This window comes from Condylura cristata, unplaced genomic scaffold, assembly GCF_000260355.1.
Source record: "Condylura cristata isolate star-nosed mole 26May11 unplaced genomic scaffold, ConCri1.0 scaffold00023, whole genome shotgun sequence".
In the NCBI taxonomy this organism is placed as follows: Eukaryota; Metazoa; Chordata; class Mammalia; order Eulipotyphla; family Talpidae; genus Condylura; species Condylura cristata.
The window spans coordinates 19,410,624-19,430,231 of record NW_004567124.1 but is presented as its reverse complement, the minus strand read 5'-3'; the positions used below and the strand labels follow the sequence as shown (position 1 = coordinate 19,430,231).

At 41.1% G+C, this 19,608-nt stretch overlaps 1 protein-coding gene across 2 annotated transcripts in view; it reads left to right on the top strand.

Annotated features, from left to right (window-relative positions):
* The window catches only part of GALK2 (galactokinase 2), a 110,212-nt gene that overhangs the window by 66,230 nt on the left and 24,374 nt on the right, over window positions 1–19,608 (top strand). For both annotated transcript variants that reach the window (XM_004687812.2, XM_004687813.2), the window contains exons 7-8: window positions 670–822; window positions 10,071–10,281. In XM_004687812.2, the coding sequence (XP_004687869.1) occupies window positions 670–822; window positions 10,071–10,281 (364 nt within the window). The remainder of the gene's footprint in view (window positions 1–669; window positions 823–10,070; window positions 10,282–19,608) is intronic.

Below are 19,608 nucleotides of genomic sequence, written 5' to 3'. Positions count from 1 at the left end.
TACTGGAAAGGGTCCTGATAGTAATATAAGTTAGCTATCGAGGCTGAACAAAATCCAGATTCTTTGGGTTTGCAAAGTACTTCATGATCTGACCTCTGTTTTACCCCTCCACCCTTACCTCTTACCACTCCTCATGCGTCAAGCTCTATATAGGCTCCACACAAATCCCAATACCAAAAGCTCTATTAACATTCCACATTTTTTTTTTTAACCTCTGAACTTGTATATGTTGCCTCTTCTTGGCTTCCAATTTGGGGAAAGAAACTCTTTGTCTACCTACTCTTTCTCAACCTTTAAGATTCAATGTAAATCTCCCCCTTTTTTCACAGGAGCCTAAACCAGGCTCTAGTTTCGTAGGGTGCTTCATCTTTGTTTCTAGATACTGCTCTGTGCTTTGCTATTCTTTTAATATAACTGGGAAATGTAGGTCTGTATGATAGCCCTTCCCAGTTGAGTATAAGTTCTATAAAGGCAGGAATATTGTTTCTCTTCTTCAGTGTTGTATTTCCAGTTCCTTCTATATAAAGCCTACAAGTCAATGAATGAATAATATTTGAATAGATGAATGCATTTTTGGAGAAATTTTCTCAGGTAAATATATGGATAAATGATTAAATATTTTCTGAATCCCAATACATTAGAACTCACCTGTCACTTTTCTTCTTATAGGCCAAGTTAATAGAATTTAGTCCTTTGAGGGCAACCGATGTGAAACTCCCAAGTGGAGCAGTGTTTGTGATTGCCAACAGTTGTGTGGAAATGAATAAGGCAGCAACTTCACATTTCAATATCAGGGTGATGGAGTGTCGGCTGGCTGCAAAGGTATGAGCTTGGCAAACCAGTAGGCTTTCTTTTGTCCTGCTCTTTGTTCTCTATTACTTTACCTAAAATTTATAGCAATATTCTGACTGTAATAGCATTCTGATGGGAAGCCTTCAGGCACACAGCAATTTTATCCCAAATTCAAGAAATAAATAAACCTAATTGTGTGTCCTGCACTTTCTTTGGAAGTGAGGGTCCCTCCCTCATCTTGAGAGGAAGGGAATAGCTTCTATCTGTGAAGCATAGGCCATGGGTTAACTCTATAGATGGAGAATGATAGATGGAGGCAATTGATAAGAATGACTGGATTGTTTCCTCAACAAAGACAGCTGAAGTCTTTGACTTCTTGCCTCTTTGCCTCCTTAGCAAATTCCCTCAGGTGTACTATTTTTTAGCTGGGCCATTGTTTGAGTGAACACCCTTAAGATACAGCCTTACTGTAAGACACTACATGCTTTCTAGGGAAACACAAACCTGAAGGGAATCCTGATAATTCTCTGTTCTACAGCTTAGAAGACCCTTGCCAGTCAAGCCTTAAAGCAGTGTGGAAGTGTTCGCAGAAGATCTCTTGTATCCCTGAAAGCATGAGACTATGCAATGATATAGAACGTGAAAATAGAGTAGAGAAGATAGAGTTTAAACTGGGAAGACAAATTGGAAGTTGTTAGTTTGTGATCAGGTGATATGTAACTAGCTACTGCAAAAAGTGATTCAGAATGGAACATGATCTGACCAGAAAGTTGAGAGTACTGAAGCTGGGTGCTGGGGAGTGGATTCTGTGTCAGAAGCTCCATTGTGCTTTCTTCCAGTCATTCTTGAAATAGCAGTTAGAATGAGGTTTAGAAATTTAAATCTGATCAGGTAATTTCCCTGCCTAATGCCTTTTAAAAGCTTTCCATCTCTGGGAAAACTTTCCATTCACCAGAATAAAATAAAAAAAGGCCTCGTCACCACTTAATGATCCCTGGAGGTCTGATGCCTACACACTTCATTATCGCCTCTCTGAGCAGCCCCACTTCTGTTACACTGCAGTCGATGCGCCTTCTCACTCAGGGACTTGGCACATATCCAGAACATTCTTCCCCTGCTCTCTTGGAAGTCTCAGCTTAAATATCCTCTGGGAAGTCTCCTCTGACTCTTGCTCCAGGATAAGTTCAGGCCCCCTTAATATTTCACAGCGCTTGCACTTGTCAGTTATGACATTTAGCATAGTTGTTCAATGCCTTTCTCCTCTCTCCTGTTTTAGTTTACCTGACCTGAGATCCAAGACTATGCCCATCTGGATGCCCCTTCTATCCTTCAATCCTGGCATAGTGTTTACGTCAAAGTAGGGACAGGGTAAACATTTGTTGGATAAATGAATGACCACTCCCCTGAGTTACCTGCCCCGACCTATTTCTCAATTCTATTTCATGTTTTTCCCCCAAATGCCTATTTTGTGCCCAGCGCTGCCTAACTAGCAGGGAAATGTTTAAGGTGTCATTATCCCTTGTGACTGATTTGCCATTCGTTTCTCATTCCCACCCCACTGCAGCTTTAAAATTGGGGAGAGTAGGGATATGATGATTCCAGAAATATTTTTTTTCATAGATAATTTTGGGATTAAGTGTTTTACAATCATCATGTAGAGGTTTTAAAATTGGAATTTACTTATTTAGATGATTTCTAAAATATGTGTAAAAGAAATGTTTTGCTCTTAAACTGTACATGCTACCAGTTTCATACACATATATGAAGCAATAGTAAACTGTACAATATTAAGGTTTCAGTGAGCTTGTTTTGCTTTAGGACAAGCTTCCTCTTCAGAAGATGGAAGAAATTAGTGTCTTATTTGTTTGAGGGCTTATTTTTGTTGATGTTTTATCTTGAGGTCGATGAGTAAGTGTTGCCTTCCTGAGGAGACCTCAAACATACACAGTTGTTTTCAAAGTTTTATCATGAAATTAAACACCCTCTACAAGGGGAGCTAAGCAAATAGGCAGCCTAGGAAGTGGGTCTATGTTGCGACTACTTTTTTTATAGTGCAAGAAGAAAGTGAGGAATAAAGTTGTGGTTCTGAATGTAATGAAAATATCAGGATGTCTTTTGAGAGTTAACTAGAACAAAGACATATCTTCTGGAAGCAGTCATAACTGCAAACTATACACTGTAGAACCTCTTCTTAAAGATGTCTTCCAAAGTTAACTGTATAACTTCATGTGCATCTTAAAGGTAAATTTTGGTCCACAAAGTTGACTTATGAATTCAACTTTTTAATACATACTCAACTCATCCCATATGGTATAGATGCAACACACTGGCTTAAATAGTCTTTTTTTCTTTCTTTGAAAATATGGAAGGAAGAAAAACACAAGACTTTCTCAATCATTGCAGCAGTTACTAAGATTCAAGATTATATTTGGAAGGGAAATGAAAATATAACTGTGAATGTGAACTTCACATATAGATAGTAATTCAGGGGTGGGCTTTGCCTAGGAACATGGGCTGACATTCTGCTAAATGCACTTGCTTTACAGTACGGTTTCATTCTTCCATTTTTTGGCCACATGTGAATGAATGTAATTTTTTTGTTTGGAAATGTTCTCATTAATGGGAAATAAACACCCATGTTAAAAAGTAAAGAAGCTTGTCTCAAGCTGGATAAACTCTCTATTGTTTTGGACTATAAAAATGTAATGTCAGTGGCAAAGTGGTTGGTTAATCAGGATAGTTTTGAAAGTGAGTCTGATCGGAGCTGGGCATAGTATGTTTGTAATGAATAACACATATTTTCCCTATCCTCCTATCTCACCAAGCTCCTTTTTTGAAAATGAGTATATCTACTTAGCACAGGGAACTAGACTAAATCAATAAAGTTGATTTCGTTTTATGTTAAAGTTGATAATTTCTTATATTCTCAAACTTCCTTTCTCTCCTACTCGCTCACTCTCTCTCTCTCTCTCCTCTTCTTTCCAGCAGCTTCCAAAAGCTAATTGATGCAGATTCATAAAAAATAAGAGTCTTATAGAATCATTTGAACTAAAAACATTTCAAAGCCCGACCTTCCTGGTGGCACAGGGGTTAAGGTCTCAGCGCTGTCAGGCTGTCTCTGGCCTCTGCAGCCTGAACGTGATCCCATGCTGACTGACATGGTGCAGCGGACCTCTCCTGTTTTAGTTGATGCTCCCCTCAGCAGTGTATTTTGATGGATCTGCCTTTTCTGCACCCCCCTGTATCTCTGGTGGAGATTCTCACCCTGGTACCTCTGACCTACACCCCAGTTCCTATATGCATAAATAAAAAATATCTTTAAAAAAATGTTCAAAGCAAACTTAATAGAGATTTATAATTATTACAGTACTTGCGTAAATGATACTTTTAAGGAAGCATATTTGTATATTCTTAAATTAACAGTGACCAGAAATTTTTAACGAGCATACAATTTTTCATCTTTTATACATATTCAGTGCCTAAACTTCTCCATAACTGTTTCTGTCTATAAAAGAGAGTATCCCTCAATTATATTGTGGGATAAAATGTGTGATGCCAATAATAAGGATTATGGGAAGTCAGAGAGGGAAAGGATGTTATGCTGTTTTGCATTCCCTGAGCAACTTGTGGCAACATGTGAAGTAATGAAGGAGAGAGTTTCATGTGGTCCTTTGACACTTCAAGGAAGATTTACAGGGATTCTTTACAGAGCCTGTCTGGTCAGGGCCCATCACTCACTGGATTTTTTAGCTCCAACTACTTCGAGGTCAATATGGAACTTATTCTCTGCCTAGTGGTTGCATGTGAGAAGTAGGCATAATATTCTTGGGGCTTTGGCAGTTTCCTTGAATTTGAGTGGGGCAAAACCAAATACCCAAGAATGTGGCCAGTTTCACTGAGTCTGTTAATTCATTGGGACACACTGTGCCAAGACTCTAGAGTGGGGTGTTCCGAGAATGGGGAGTCCAAGCTACAGGGTAGAGAACACACATACTGGGGAATAGGATTGATGTGTTTTGTGGAACCAGACTATAGTGGGGCCTTCAGTGCTGTTCCAGGGACCGCCCAGGCTTGGTCCTGGAGCAGTGGGAAGCCACTGGTTTTGGTAGCAGGTATTTTAGAAAAATTACTTTTTGCACTGGTCGATGAGACTTAAGAGTGTCAGTGAGGTTGGGATAAAAAAGGGAGGGGTATGAGAGAAGCTGTGACTAGACTTGGTAAAGGGTCTGGCAGAAGGCTCTCTGGGATTTCTTTCTTCCTTTGGCACACATACAGTTACTTTGAGTAAGTTTTCCCTGACCACCCTCCCCACTCTCATTATGTTAAGTGTTCTTTTACATGCTCTTACCACATCCTGTATTTTTCCATTATAGCAGTTTATCGCAATTGAGTTATGCTATTCACTGTGTAATTATTTTTTAACATCTGTCTCCTTGGGTTGACTGTGAGCTCCATGAGGTCAGGGGTTATGAATGCTTTATTTGCTGCTGTCTGTCTAGATCCTGGAAAGCAGTAGGGAGTCATTGAGTAAGTACTCATTGCATGCACATGTGTCTGAGTGGAGGTAAAGCGTTGGCCTGTCAGGTCAGGGCTGCACTTTTTTTTTTTTAGGGCTGCACTTTTATGGAACTTATTCACTTCCTGGAATGGGGCTGCACATTATAGAAATCATAATGCAGCCCCCAATAGGCTTGGTGAAGTAGGATGGAAGTTGACTGGAAAGAGGGAGACAGGGAGACTTCCCTATGAAATGTTCTTCTAAATGGCTAGGATTTGAGTTTGGAATCTTTTTCTTTGTTAGGGGCATTAGTCTTCAGATGTATTTGTTCTGAGATGATAGTTGAAAGGCAGAGCTAGGTTCAGTTTGCTGAGAGAAAGACTATGACAAGGTCAGAGACCAGAGGTTAAACTTAGGAGACGGCTTCAATTAAACACTGAAAGGACAAAAGTGAACCATGGAAGGAACTGGCGGAAGGACCAGAGAAAGGCAAGGCAAACCCGGAAAATTCAGTAAAACAGGGAAATTGGAAAAGGTAGCTCTGAAGAGTGCTAGAATCTACTGATTCCTTAAGGACTAAGGGGTCTGAGAAAAACCCAGTGATTTTGAAAGAGGAGTGATGATCCAGAAGGGTCTTTGGAAGGCCCTAGTTGGAGTGGTTACTGAGGCCTGGACGTGGTAACCATGAGCAGCTCATTCTAGTTGTGGACTGTGAAAGAGAGGGAGCAATAGAGAGTGGTAACTTCAGGAACAAGGAATTTTAACACAAGCGATATCCGTTTATGTTTGAAGACATGGGAAAAGATGTCAGTGGGGAGAAGTTGCTAGATAGGTGGGGGAATACAGGGAAGATTGGGAACTACCCTCGCAGAGGGCTGCTTTTGAGCATGAACGGTGCTGTGTTTTTGTTATCTTAATCTTCATGGTGGCTTGTGAGGTTGCTATTAAGGGCCCATTTTACATATTGGGCTTTAAAGGCCAAGTTGGGCTGTGTTTTGTACCAAACTCAGGAGTCCAGGTCTTAGTCCCTGTTGCTTCCCCGCAGAAGCTAGGTGTGGATGAGATCCAGAGCACAGCACTTGGGGTGCATTGGAGGTAAAAAGCCTGTGCTGTGAATGCACTGAAGATGAGAGCAGGTCTATTCTGCACAGCTGTGTGGCTACCCGCAGATTTATTCTGTGGCCTGCAAACTAATATGGACAACATGGGCGGTGGAGATGTCTGCCATTGGGGAAGGTCAGTGTGGTGACTGCGTTCATACTGGCTGGCAATGTGTGGAACATGGATACAGAAGTCACGATGACTGAGCAGTACTGAGAACACAATGGGAAGGGCATGAGGAAAAGAAAAGCAAGAAAAAAAAGCCCACAATAAAAATGGCTATGTGTGAATCCATTTATGTCAGACTCTATGTAGGCTTGGGTAAAGTATGTGTAAATAAATTATATGATTATCAAAAGGGCAATTGGTGATTATCCCACTATCCCACTGGTGTGTGTACAGATGCTTTTTTCACTTTGTGTTTTCTTTAGAACTTCGAACTTGCATGCATTTTTTTTTTTTAAATTTCAAAAATAAGCATGGGTGGTTGAAATAACCAAAAATAACACCACAGCTACGTTTGTCGTGTGGGAAACAACTTGTTGAATGAGTTGTTTTTAAAGTGAACTCAGAAAAATATTAGAAAGTTTATACCCTTTGTGGATCTGGTGATGAAGTCTTGGTACTCTATCCAAGGTTTGGTCCATATTGCCACATGCAATGAACAAGTGAGAATGGTGGATTCTGACACACAGGCCCTGACCCCCACAGCCTGGCATGCTGTTACTCTCATACCTTCTTACCCTCTCAAACCAAGGACTTTTCTGGCTGCAGGTAAACTTAGAGCTTACACCTGAACAACCTGTGGGTAGCAGGGACCAGTATCATAGGACACAGTCCTCAGGCAGTGATGATGAGCATTAGTGGGGAAGTAGCCCAGCTTTCTTGAATACTGGTCAAACACATCTGAAGTTTGTAAATACAGGTGGGTCCCAAAGGCCTACCTGGTCCCTACAGGCCCGGCTTTACTGGTTCATCTCAGTGCACCTTTTTGTCTCACCTACTACTTTACCACTGTTTCTAAGAATCCCCCTCCCCCCTCCCAGTTCTCTTTCATTGCCAGCTTCTGAGAGAAAGCAAGGTCCTAAAATCATTAATATGCCTGTTTCTGTATGGCAGACAAAGTATTTGTTGCCTCCTTTCTTGTCCATGGGATAAGCTCAGGAAGCGCCCTGGAGTGAATATCCAGTGCTTGCAGTGGTGAAAAGAAAATGGTGACTGTTGGCAAAGAGTGGCTTTCCCCTCCTTGCCCACTCTGCTACTGAGCGAGGAACCTGTGATGAAACACCCCACAGCCCTGACTCACAGCCCTGCTTTACAAATTGTGAAGTAGGCCAGTCACCGGCACCACAGTGACAAATCCCTCAACGAGTTCAGTCTTTGAGTTACAGCAATCTTCCCCACCCACTTCCCTCATCTGCAAGTCATCTTTCTGTTTCCTGAGCCAAATTTCAAAGGGCTTAAGTGGCTTTCCTATTTTACTCCCACAAGTAGTGCACTGTTCGGCGGCTCTGGCCATGCAGCTGTCATTGAGGACATGTGGTAGATTTCATTCCTAATTAAAATACACACCAAATTGGCTGTGTGAAACTTCCAGCTGAGGGCTAAGTGGTCCCCACAGCAAATAGGGATTTTGCAGGAGTGAATGTGAACTTCTGTGTGTCAGTGCCTCTGCGTAGGCCAGAAAAGCACCCTGGGAGGCTACTTTGAAAACTACCTTGTGGTTGCAGGCATCCCTCTCAGACTTCTTCCTCACACATCCCTCAGCCAGGTTCCTGGGAATAAGTGCCGGAAGCTGGTGATTTGTTCAAGGGAGGCCAGAGATGGTGCCTTGGAATAATGATTGACTTGAAAGGGTCTTAGGAAGACAGTCTACTCTCCTAATTTAAGGAATACATTTATCGAAGTGTTTAAAAATCAATGGAATGTTCACTTCTAACACAAACCTTAGTTTGGGCTTAGAAATCCTCTTCTAAGACGTGAGTGGTGATTTGAACTAAGGTAAGTAATTATGGCATGGACATCAGGCAGGTTTCATTGAGAACGTTGGTTTGGGGAAGGCAAATGGAATAGAGTTCCTACCTTAACTTTCCAACTCTTACTTGGTAGGTGACTTTGGGTAAGACCTTCTCTCTTCTTGCATCTAAATAGAATTAAGAATGCCTTTCTCACAGGGTTGTTGGGATTAAGAGCTAAAAAAGACATTTAAACCATACAGCACTGTACAAGTGTTAATTATTTCTGTGAGCTTTGTTGCTTACCTCAGTTTGATTTGAATCTGTGTTTTGAGAAAGTGTTACTCTAGATCGATTTCAGTTCCTTTTCTTTATAAGCCTTTTATATCTTTCTTTTGTTTTATGTACATATTTCTCAGTTTTCTTAAATTATTTTTGGAATACATTGGCAAGTAGATCATAGGTGCACGAATCAATGAATGAACCAATCTGTGGAGGTTATCAGTTCACATATAAAAATGAACTAAATATGCTAAACAAGCAAGATCAGAAGGTATTAGCTTGTGTTCTGGCTTTAAAAATGGCGCCACATTCTGTGAAATAATTGAACAACAACAAAAATATAATACTATTGTCTCTTCCCATTTTTGCCATAAATTCATTAACTGCTTTCAAAAAAATGAGCCAGTTTGAAAAAAATTGGATTAATGAATATAAGGACTTATGTTATTAACATTCTTCAGAAGTGAGTGGCCCTAACCAAAGTACAAGGATCTTTTGGTAAACCCTGCTTCCTGTAGAAAAGAAAGAAATCCAGTCACAAATGTAATAGAAGAGTAAATCAGATGCACATTTCCTTCGAAGTTAGTTTCCCTGGTTTTGCTAGCTTCTTTTTGCTGTTTGTACTCTCTGCACCTGCAGTCTTCACACCCACGGCATTAATTTTATAGACCATAGACCTCATATGAGAGAAATCTGCTGTTTTGATTGTTAGACTGTGGAGAGTTTAGTCAGTAGTTTGGGGAAAATGAGAGAAATGACCTGGCTTGGGATTCCCATGAGTAAACCTGGTTGAAAAGGTTTGGTTTGTACTTAACCCCCCTCAGCAGGTTGGAGAGATGCAATTGGAGCCAAACTGTTGTCTTGAGGGTGAAGAAACATCATGCTCTCGTACGACCAGCAACCTAATGAAGTAGTTTTTCATAAGGTCACCAATGAGGTTTTCATTTAAAATCTGGGACTTTGCTCCAAACGCCCAGATACTTAAATTCATTAGCCATTTTCAAAGAGCCATGTAGTAAACAGGAAGTGCTTTAATGAAATCGGGCATACAGTGTCCACCTCAGGACCCAGGTCACGTGAGATGTGAGTAGTTTTCTGTAGTCTTTATAGAGAACTGTGTGTTAGAGATGAACTGAATAGGAATAAAAGAACAAAATGATTCAAAGAAAGGCCCTGAGGGCAAGTGGTGACAGGCAAAGTAATCAGTGCGGGATTCATTTTTTTCTTTTTTTTGTTAAGGACAAATACTTAACTAGATTGTAAGTGTCACACAAGCATGTTTAATTCCAAACATCTGAACCCAGTGTGCGTTTTCAAGCAATGGTGGGAAATTTGGATAGACTGAATGGAAACAACAGCTTAAAGTTGAATTTCTCTAATTAAAATAGTACATATCAGCTTCTGAAGTGAAAGCTGACGGTTATCTTGCTTTGGACTTGCAGCTCCTGGCTAAGTACAAAAACTTGCAGTGGGATAAAATACTGCGACTGGAGGAGGTACAGGCCAAACTGGGGGTCACCCTGGAAGAAATGCTGCTGATCACAGAGGACTTCCTTCACCCGGAGCCCTATAGCCCAGAGGAGGTCTGCAAATGTCTGGGAATTAGCCTGCAGGAACTCCAGACCCAAATCCTGACTCCAAACACTCAAGATGGTGAGTCTGTTGGAGAAAGTGAGGTATAGTTTGCTCCCCTACTTGCATTTGGAAAGTTTCTAACTTCCCTTTGGATTTTGCTGATTTTCAAGCATGCCTGAGGGGATTTGGAGAACATGTATGTTTTGACAAACTTACTTATTCCCCACCAAACATTACCTGATCTGCCACACACCAGGGTATTTTGGCTAGGCATAATGATAATAAAGGTAAATAACACATGGTTCCTGTCCTCAAGAAGTTCATAATTTAGTAAGATTTTTTTTTTCATCTTTGTTTTCCTACCCAGTTTTTTGATTATTAGACTATAGAAACAAAAAGTCTAGGTTAGAGCAGAGCACACCGTATGGTAGAAAACCACTCCAGGAAGTCTTCACTGCTTAAGGTGAAATGTGTTGCCTATTTTAGTGTGGAAGATTTTTCTCTTTGCCTGCTGCCTTAAATAATTTTGCATTTATACTGACGACATCAGGAATGAAGGCAAGGTAAAGGTTGGAGACACAGGATGGCGCCTTGGAGTGGCTGCTTGTCTCAGGAGTAAAGGTCATATTTTTGTGGGGAGTCCTTACTGGGCAGGGACAGCTAGTCTTGTTTACCAAAATTAAAGTCTAAAAGACAATGAGTTAAAGAGTATTTTTGATAACAAAGTGAATGTGGACCGGGAAGCTTCCTGACAGAGTTTACTCTGTGTGAACTGTTCCAGTAAACACAACTTTGAATTTAGTTTATATAGGTAAGAACAAGGATTCATTGACATTACGAATGTAGTTATTCTTGATAGGGATTTTTGTACTAAGCTGTCCCAACCTAAAGATAGGCTGATTCTAGAGGATGGCAATACAGGATTTAATTCTTTCCTTGCTAAAGAATGAGCTATAGAGACACAGGATTTGATACCCACTATTAAATCTTTTTACCTGGCTCCTTTGTCAGTGCGTGTGAAAAGACCATCTTTCCGTTCATGCAGCCCATTTCTGCATGCAGAATAGAGCTTGCAAAGATGGCTTTGGGTACTAGGCCAAGGGCAGGATCCCCCAAAATTTTACAGTATGTTCATAGTTTCTTTAGCAGAAAGAGCAGGGCTCAATTTCCATCCCATGTAGCTCAGAAGGTCTAAGAGGATTTGCTTGCAAAGTGACTTCTTTTTTAAAGATTTATTTATTTGTGCATACAGAACTGGGGTACAAGCCAGAGGCTCAGGCGTGGCGAGAGGTTTCACCAAAGACAGAGTGGGGAGCAGAACAGGCAGATCGATGAAGTACACTGCTGAGGGGAGCAGCGGGCGGGTCAGGAGAGGTCTGCCACGCCATGTGGTCACCTCTGGGGCAGGCGGGAATCAAACTCATGCAGAAGTGGCTTTAGCTTCTTAGTGCAGTGCTTTAACCCGCTGCACCACCAGGGAGGGCCGCAAAGTGACTTCTTAAAAGTCACTCATGGGCACTCCCTGGTTGTGCAGCGGGTACGAACACAGCCCTAAGAAGCTGAAGCTACTGTAGCATGAGTTCGATCCCCGCCCCTGAGGTGACCCACATAGCATGGCAGACCTCTCCTGACCAGCCTGTTGCTCCCTTCAGCAGTGTACTTTGTCAGGCGGCCTGTTCTACTCCCCACTCTGTTTCTGGTGAATCCTCTCACCGCCCCTGCACCTCTGGCCTGTACCCCAGTTCTGTATGCATAAATAAATAAATCTTAAAAAAAAAAGTCACTTGTAGACTCACAGTTTAAAATTAAGATAAGGACAGGATCAAGATTTTGGTTTCCAACAATGTCAGATTCAGTTGAATGTAATGAGCATTTATGAGTCTCTAGGACTGGGATGAACAAACCGCTAATCAGACTCACTCCCTCTTTTTGTAAAATAAACTTTTCCTGGAACACAGCTATATATTGGCTGGCTACTTTGCACTATAACTGCAGAGTTGAGTAGTTATGACACAGACTGTGTAGCCCACAAACCTAAAGTATTCACTATCTGGATACTGACCTCTACTCCAGAAAGGCAGCAGGCCAAAGAGGAAATAAAACTGCTTGGATTAGATCTTCACTTACTAAATTTATGATTGAGTTTGCAGTTTATTAACCTTTCTTTTGTCTCAGGTCAATACAATTCTTAACTTTTCCTTATCCATCTTAATCCACAACCTTTTCTTTTCCTTTGTATCTGAGCTCTTTTTAGTTCTACATCTACCTGTCTTTCTTTCCCCTGTTTAAAAACAATTTTTGAGTAATTTCCCAGAAAGCTTTGGAAAACACAAAGGGTAATTTGCCAATACCGTCCATGTATTGCTATATTTAAGAGTTTTCTTTCCAAATAATTTCAGTGTTTTTGTACAAATGATACATGCTTAATTTTAACTACTTATCTAAAATAATTTCTTACTGACCCTCTTGTATCACTTTCTATGTTTTGTTTGTCTTCAATAAATTTATGTTGAGTGAATGAATACACATTGTAATTTTGTCATCCTCAAAGGGCTTTCCCTTTTTGAGTCTGCAATATATGTTGACCCTCCTGTGATCATAAATCAGCCTGTGGATTCTGGGTGCTCCTAGAATGTCACTTGATTTATTCTCTGTATCCAGCCATCTAGCCTCAGCCAAATTTCCATTTGGCCTGTTGACATTTAACTTTAACTTTAGGGATTCAAAATCTTTTTATATCTTTGCTTTGGTCCTTCTGAGTCTGTTCTTTCATTGGCCTTAAGCAAACGTTTGCCTTAAGCAAATGTTTCTCTTAACCCTTTAGAAGATGAATGTGGTCCCGTACTTAGCATTTGTGAGTGGAGGCAAAAGATGACTGTCTGCCCCAGGAGAAGGCTCTGGAGGGTGCTGCCTATCTAGGAACCTACGCTATAACATGCTAGGTTTTACTTGAATACATTTTCTCATTATGGTGATATATGCTGTCCTTTTTATGCCAAAATTGCTCTCTTTGCCTGGAAATGAATTGAGTTGGGAGATGAAGCCCTTAAAGTAACAGGATAGAGAGAGATTGTTTACAGTCAAACTGTGGCTGCCAACCTCTGCCATACCAGGCACATTTTAATCACTTCACAGATTTCTACTAATTAGACTAAGGAATTGTTCACAGTTCATTAAAATTGAACATGCTTATGTACATGCAATACTCAAATCCTTTAGGTATTGTTTCGAATATCTACCACCACTATAAAATGATTAGAAATACGAGTTCTTTGTCAAGTTTTCCCACAGGTGGGAATCATAAGAGCATGGCTTCAGGGCCCTCCCTGGTGGTGCAACCGGTTAGGACTTAGCGCTGCAAGTGACCCACAGCTGCTTCAATGCAAGTTCGATCCCTGTCCCAAAGGTGACCCACATGGCGTGTTAGACCTCTCCTGTCTAGCCCGCTGCTCCCCTCAGCAGTGTACTTTGTCAGTCTGCCTGTTCTGCTCCCCACTGTCTGGTGAATCCTCTCACTGCCCCTACACCTCTGGCTTGTATACATAAATAAATAAATAAATCTTAAAAAAAAAAAAAGAGTGTGGGTTCAGGAGCCAAACTGACTAGGATCGGGTGTTCCTTAAATTGTGACCCAGGAGGAAAACTTGAAACAACATTCAGAATCAGGGCAGGCAGGCATGTGTGTCTAACACAGGAGTTAAGCTGAGGATGCACACTGGAGCAAGCAAGCAGGAGTCCATGAAGAACGGACTGGAAAATGAGGCAGAGAGGGGTCAGGTGGTTTGAGCATGCTTTTAAGAAAGGGAGAATTTACTGGGAACATTCCTGTAGGTGTGCCCGACACTGTGATGGGTTGGACATGGCCCATAGTGTGGACGTTATGTCAGGTTTGGATGTCTCAAGGGCCAGCTTCCATCAGAGCAGAAAGGTTTTCTGCACCACTCAAGCCAAATTCTGCACCACTCAAACCAAATGCATATAACCACAATATGGCTTATTGGGGAAAAAAACCACATTACAACAACTTCAGCATACAATTCATTTGGCAGTAAAAGAGGAAGGTAGTCAGTCTACTGGCAAGGAAGGGGATACTGCCAATACAGGGTGGGTGGACTGGCTTGGAGAATTCCTGGCAGTGGTCTGTCTCTCGGGAGGGGAGGACTACTTCTCAGAGTAAAAGTCCCTCTTGCCACAACCAGGAAAAGACCATGGGGTAGAGTCTATAAGCAGCTCAAATTCAGTGCCTTTATTTATACCACTCTTCAGAAGCATGTCATCAGGAACATGTGTTCATTTTAATTAGGTGGAACTTCTCAGCACAGCCTTTCTCAGTCTGTTTATCAGTGTCCTCTTAAGCAATGGCTGCTTTTTAATTGATAACTTAAGATACTCTGAGTTTCACCCCCTGCTGCCCCCCATTAGTCAGTCATTATAATGTCAGTACATATGACCATGAATTACTGCCTGCCTGTGACCACATGCTGACAAAGTGCTGGCCAGTTGCTGAGTAATTTGGATCCTGTGACCTCTAAAGTCATGAGCTAAAATGAACCAAGTTCTGAAGGTACACTTTGTGGAGGAGTTGACTCCTGCAGTAACCTTAAATAGTGCTGGCCTTTTTCTACTGAAGTGGCCCAGAAAGAACCTCTGAGCTCCATCACTTCTCAAGTGACTGATTTGGACAGGGCAGGCAGAACAGGATGGGTGAAGTGTCTCTCATCCTCTTTCCCAAAGAGTTTCCTCTCTCGAGGGAAGTTGTTCCTGAGTGTTGAGATTTCAATTGCAGGGAGAATACTTCTCTGCTTCCAGGGGAGGGAAAAAGGCAAATCTACTTCCCTGATGCAGCTCAACAGATCTGCAGTTTTAAGAGCAAGTGGAGAGCAGCTTTTCCATCCTTATAGGGAGCTGACACATAGTAATTACTATCAAGGTATTTCCCAGAAATAAACCCTGAGAGTCACAGTTGCTAAACATGAGCCATGAGGCACCTTCTTCCGCAGCATTGCTTTTTTTAAAATTTTATTTTTATTGTGATTAAATATGCTTATCATAAAATAAACCATCTTAAGCATTTTAAACACACAGTGACATTATGCATACTCATCCACCACTACCATTTCCCTCCAAAACGAGGGGTAGAATCTAGAAGGGGCTCAAATTCAGTGCCTTTTTAAATACCACTCATCAGAAGCATGTTATCAGGAATATCCCCAAACAGAAACTGAAACGCTAAATAGTCTACTTCTCATTTCCTTCATTCCTGATACCTTGTTTCTCTGATTTTGGCTACTTTGGGTACTTCATCTAAATATTTTTAATTTTATGTCTGGCTCATTTAACTTAAAGTCTTCAAGGTTCATTCATGATGTGGCATCTATCAGAATTTCATTCTTTTGAAGACTGAGTAACATTCCATTGTTGGGAGATAACACATTGTTATCTCTTCACCTGATATCTGGCTTATTTCCACATTTTGGCTTTTTTGAATAATTCTTATATGACTACAGATGTACAAATCTGTTCCTACAGCATTTATATCCTTGAAAATGGGTTTTTATATAAAATACTTCTAAGCAAAGGTGGGCAAAAGACCACACAACGTACACCTCAGTAACATCTTTAAAGATACAACACCCAAAGCAAGGATAGTGAGGGAAAGGATAAACAGCTGGGACTACATCAAGTTAAAGAGCTTCTGTATAGCAAGAGACATTAAATAAAACAAACAGACATCCCACTGATTGGGAGAAAATTTTCTCACACAATACTAATGATAAAGTATTGATCACAAAGATATACAAAGAGCTGTTGAAATAAATACAAAGAGCAAAAATAAACAACCCCATAAGAAAATGGGCAGAAGAGCTAAAAAGACACTTTTCCAAAGAGGAAATGGAGATGGCCAGCAAGAATATGAAAAAATGTTCAACATCACTTGTAATAAGAGATATGCAAATTAAAACCACAATAAGATACCACCTCACCACAGTGAGAATGACACATTTTAAAACAACTAGTAATAACAAATGTTGGCGAGGATGTGGAGAAAAAGGAACTCTCCTGCACTGCTGGTGGGAATGCAAACTAGTACAACCACTATGGAAAACTGTTTGGAGGTTTCTCATATTGCTAAAAATGGAGCTTCTATAGGACCCAACAATCCCTCTCCTAGGTATCTACCCAAAAGACACAAAAACACTGATTGAAAAACACACCTGCACCCCCATGTTTATTGCTGCTTTATTTACAATAGGGAAGACATGGAATCAACCCAAATACCCAAAAGTAGATGACTGGATTAAAAAGATGTGGTACATATACATAATGGAATATTACTCAGCAATCAAAAAAGAAAAGCTCATGCCCATTGTGGCAACATGGATGGAGCTGGAAGGGATAATGCTCAGTGAAATAAGCCAAACAGATAAAGAAAAATACTGGATGATTTCACTCATAGCAGGAGCACAAGGGACCAGGGGAAAAGAAAAGTGATTGTAATAAAGGAAAAATGAAAAGCCATGAACAACTATATACCAGAGAAGTTTTATGGGGGTGAAGTGGGGAATGGGATAAAAAATGGAGGAGGGAAAGGTGTATGGGATTATGGTGGTGGCACACAGATGAATTGGTGGTAGGAAGTCCAAGGGGACTACAACTGAGATGGAAAAAGGTCCAAAATGAAGAATGATGTAGAAATAAATTAAAAAAGAAAAAAAAAATGGTTTTGTTTTGTGTCTCTATCCCTGTGGTACCTAGCAAGTATTTACCAAATGAATGAATTAGATTTTCTTCTGTTCCTAAGGAGAAGCAATGGGTAGGAGGCCAATTCAAAAAAGCAGTCAAGGGTTAGTTACATATAGCCTTAAAAATGATCTTTTCAAGTACATTCATAATACTGATATGAGTGACTAAAATTGAGCACTTAACAATCAATGTGTCAAGCACCATTCTAAGTACTTTGAAAATTCTAAGCATCATTGTAACTTTGAAAATAGTTGTCCTACTTTTATTATTAATATGATCCTACTGTTCAGAGTACCTGGTAAAATATTCTTGTCTGGATTGTAAACGGTCATGACTACATATAATCTAATCCAGGCATTCACTGAGCCTCCTCCCTGCCCTCCCCCAACTCCTGTCACACCACTGAATAGTCAACAACCCCCAACCCGTGCGTACCTGGTTTTAGTGCCAACAAGCACGGGGCAGGTAGGGGGAATCGTTAGTCTTTTCCTTTGGGCTCTCTCTTGTGTTGTCTCATGGTCCTGCATCTGTAATCACATGTCCTCATGCAGCCGTTTTGGTGTAGCCATTTTGTCCCTGGGAGATGCTGCCCTCATATCGTCAGCCTCAGGCTCAGGTGCTCCCACTTACGCACACCCACACCACACTCCAGGTGCCCACCATCAGGCCTGCGTGCCTGTGCTCACGCTCCCAACCTCCTCCTGCATTCAAGGCCGCAGGTGATAGACACAGAAGCTAGTGGCATAAAAGCCTGACTAGTTCACTTACCCTACATTGTTCTTCCGACCCTGCCAGTGATTTTCTTTGCTCCAGCTGCCTCCTTGGCCTTGGTATGGCCGTATACCCTGAACTCAGCTCTGCTCATCACCTTGGTCACAATCCTACCAGCCTCTGTGAGCCTAATCTCATATTTCCTGGCCCCTCTGAAGGTCCAGATGCTTTTCAGACTCTGACACTGGCCCTGCCACTCATGACTGCCTCAAGGGCTGGGACAGAAAAGGACAGTTGCTAAGCTGTTAAACCCAGATATTTTTCTTAAGTCTAGCTTACATAACTTGATATTACTCAGTATTGCTTTTGTTTCCATTTCTCATGGATGTGTATCTACCTTTTAAGAGAGGAAATCATCACAGGCTCAGCCATGAATGTATCAGGCCCTCTGCTTTGAGTAGGAGACAGCCCTGAGGACAGCTGACAGCGCTCACTTTGTTGGCCCTCATTACTTTGAACTAGGAACACATGATCTGGAGGCTTCCTCTGCCTAAAAGGCCACACTTGCCTCTTCTCCAAATTTCCTTTTCTGCTACTTTTGCTTTTATTTTCACATTTTCAGGTCTTCATATAAGTAAATATTGTCTCTGTATACAAAGTGGTCAAATAAGAATTATAATTATAATTTGGTCAAAGCAATTCTGTACGACATTGGTGTGGTCAAGCTGATGATGCCTCAGTGACAGAATATTGTATCTTATTGGCAAAAATTTATTTCTCATCTTTGCTGCATATCCAACACAAGTCGGCCAAGGGCTGTATTCATTTGGGATATCAGGGATCTGGACTCCAGAGGTACCATGTCAGTTTGTTCACCATCATTCTGTTTGGAAGAAGGGAACGTTGCTAATCACTCATTGGCTCTTAAAATCTGCCAAAGCATGACAGTCATCACTCCTGTTCTCATTCCATTGGCTCGAGCAAGTCACATAGATGCGATGAACACCAAAGGGGTGGGAAGTACAATTTTACCAAGAATTTGTGGCAAGAATTTTGAGGGCAGCCCTGATGCCAATCATGTTCCTAGTCCTGTGAGTCTTACCCTACCACATCTTGGTCACACATCTTGGTGATAACAGTGACATGCTGCTGGCTTCCAGAAAGCAGGAATTCGAAGTTTCTTTCCAGATAGCTGATGCTGTGAATATTTTTTTGAGCCAAATTCCTACTTACTTTCCCTTAAGAATTAGGTACATTGTCATCTCTCTCTCTCTATGTCACTTCGTGCACTTGATATGCACTTTGGAGAAAACCTGGTGGTTTATCCCTTCCTTCTCTGTCTTGTAGAGTTCAGAGTCTTTTCTCAGGAGATTGTCATTCTAGCACCTCAGAGCATGGTCCTGGAAAACATCTCCTTCTGTGAGGCACTCAATGTTGCTTTATAATGACCCCATTCTTTTTTAAAAAATGCATAGCTGCAAGTGGAAGAACATGGCCTATCAGAACTACTAAATTAGAAAACATGTACTTCTCACCCAGGTGAGTTTGTTCTAGTTTGTGTACACATGAATTAGCAGAAGTAACCACATGGACTCAGTGACTTTTAGCAGGCTGGCCAATATCACTAATGACAACAAAAATAATGATCCTGTAGCTCCTGGCCCATTTGTGTGTGTGTGCAATCATCTGCCCATCTCATCATCTAATAAATCTAACTTTAAAAAGAAAAAAAAAAAAAGAAAAGAAAAAGGATGATCCACTGTATCTGTACAGACATTCACAGTTTTGATCACATGGGATCTCAACTGATTGTTTTCCATGCTGCTAGTTTCCAGATGAGAACTTGACAGGGCCCCTCTCTACATCCAGGCCAGCGACATTGCAGAGCTTAAAAAAATAAATAAATAAATAAGTTTGATGAGGATGGTTCTTGTCTTTAGGAGGAAATGA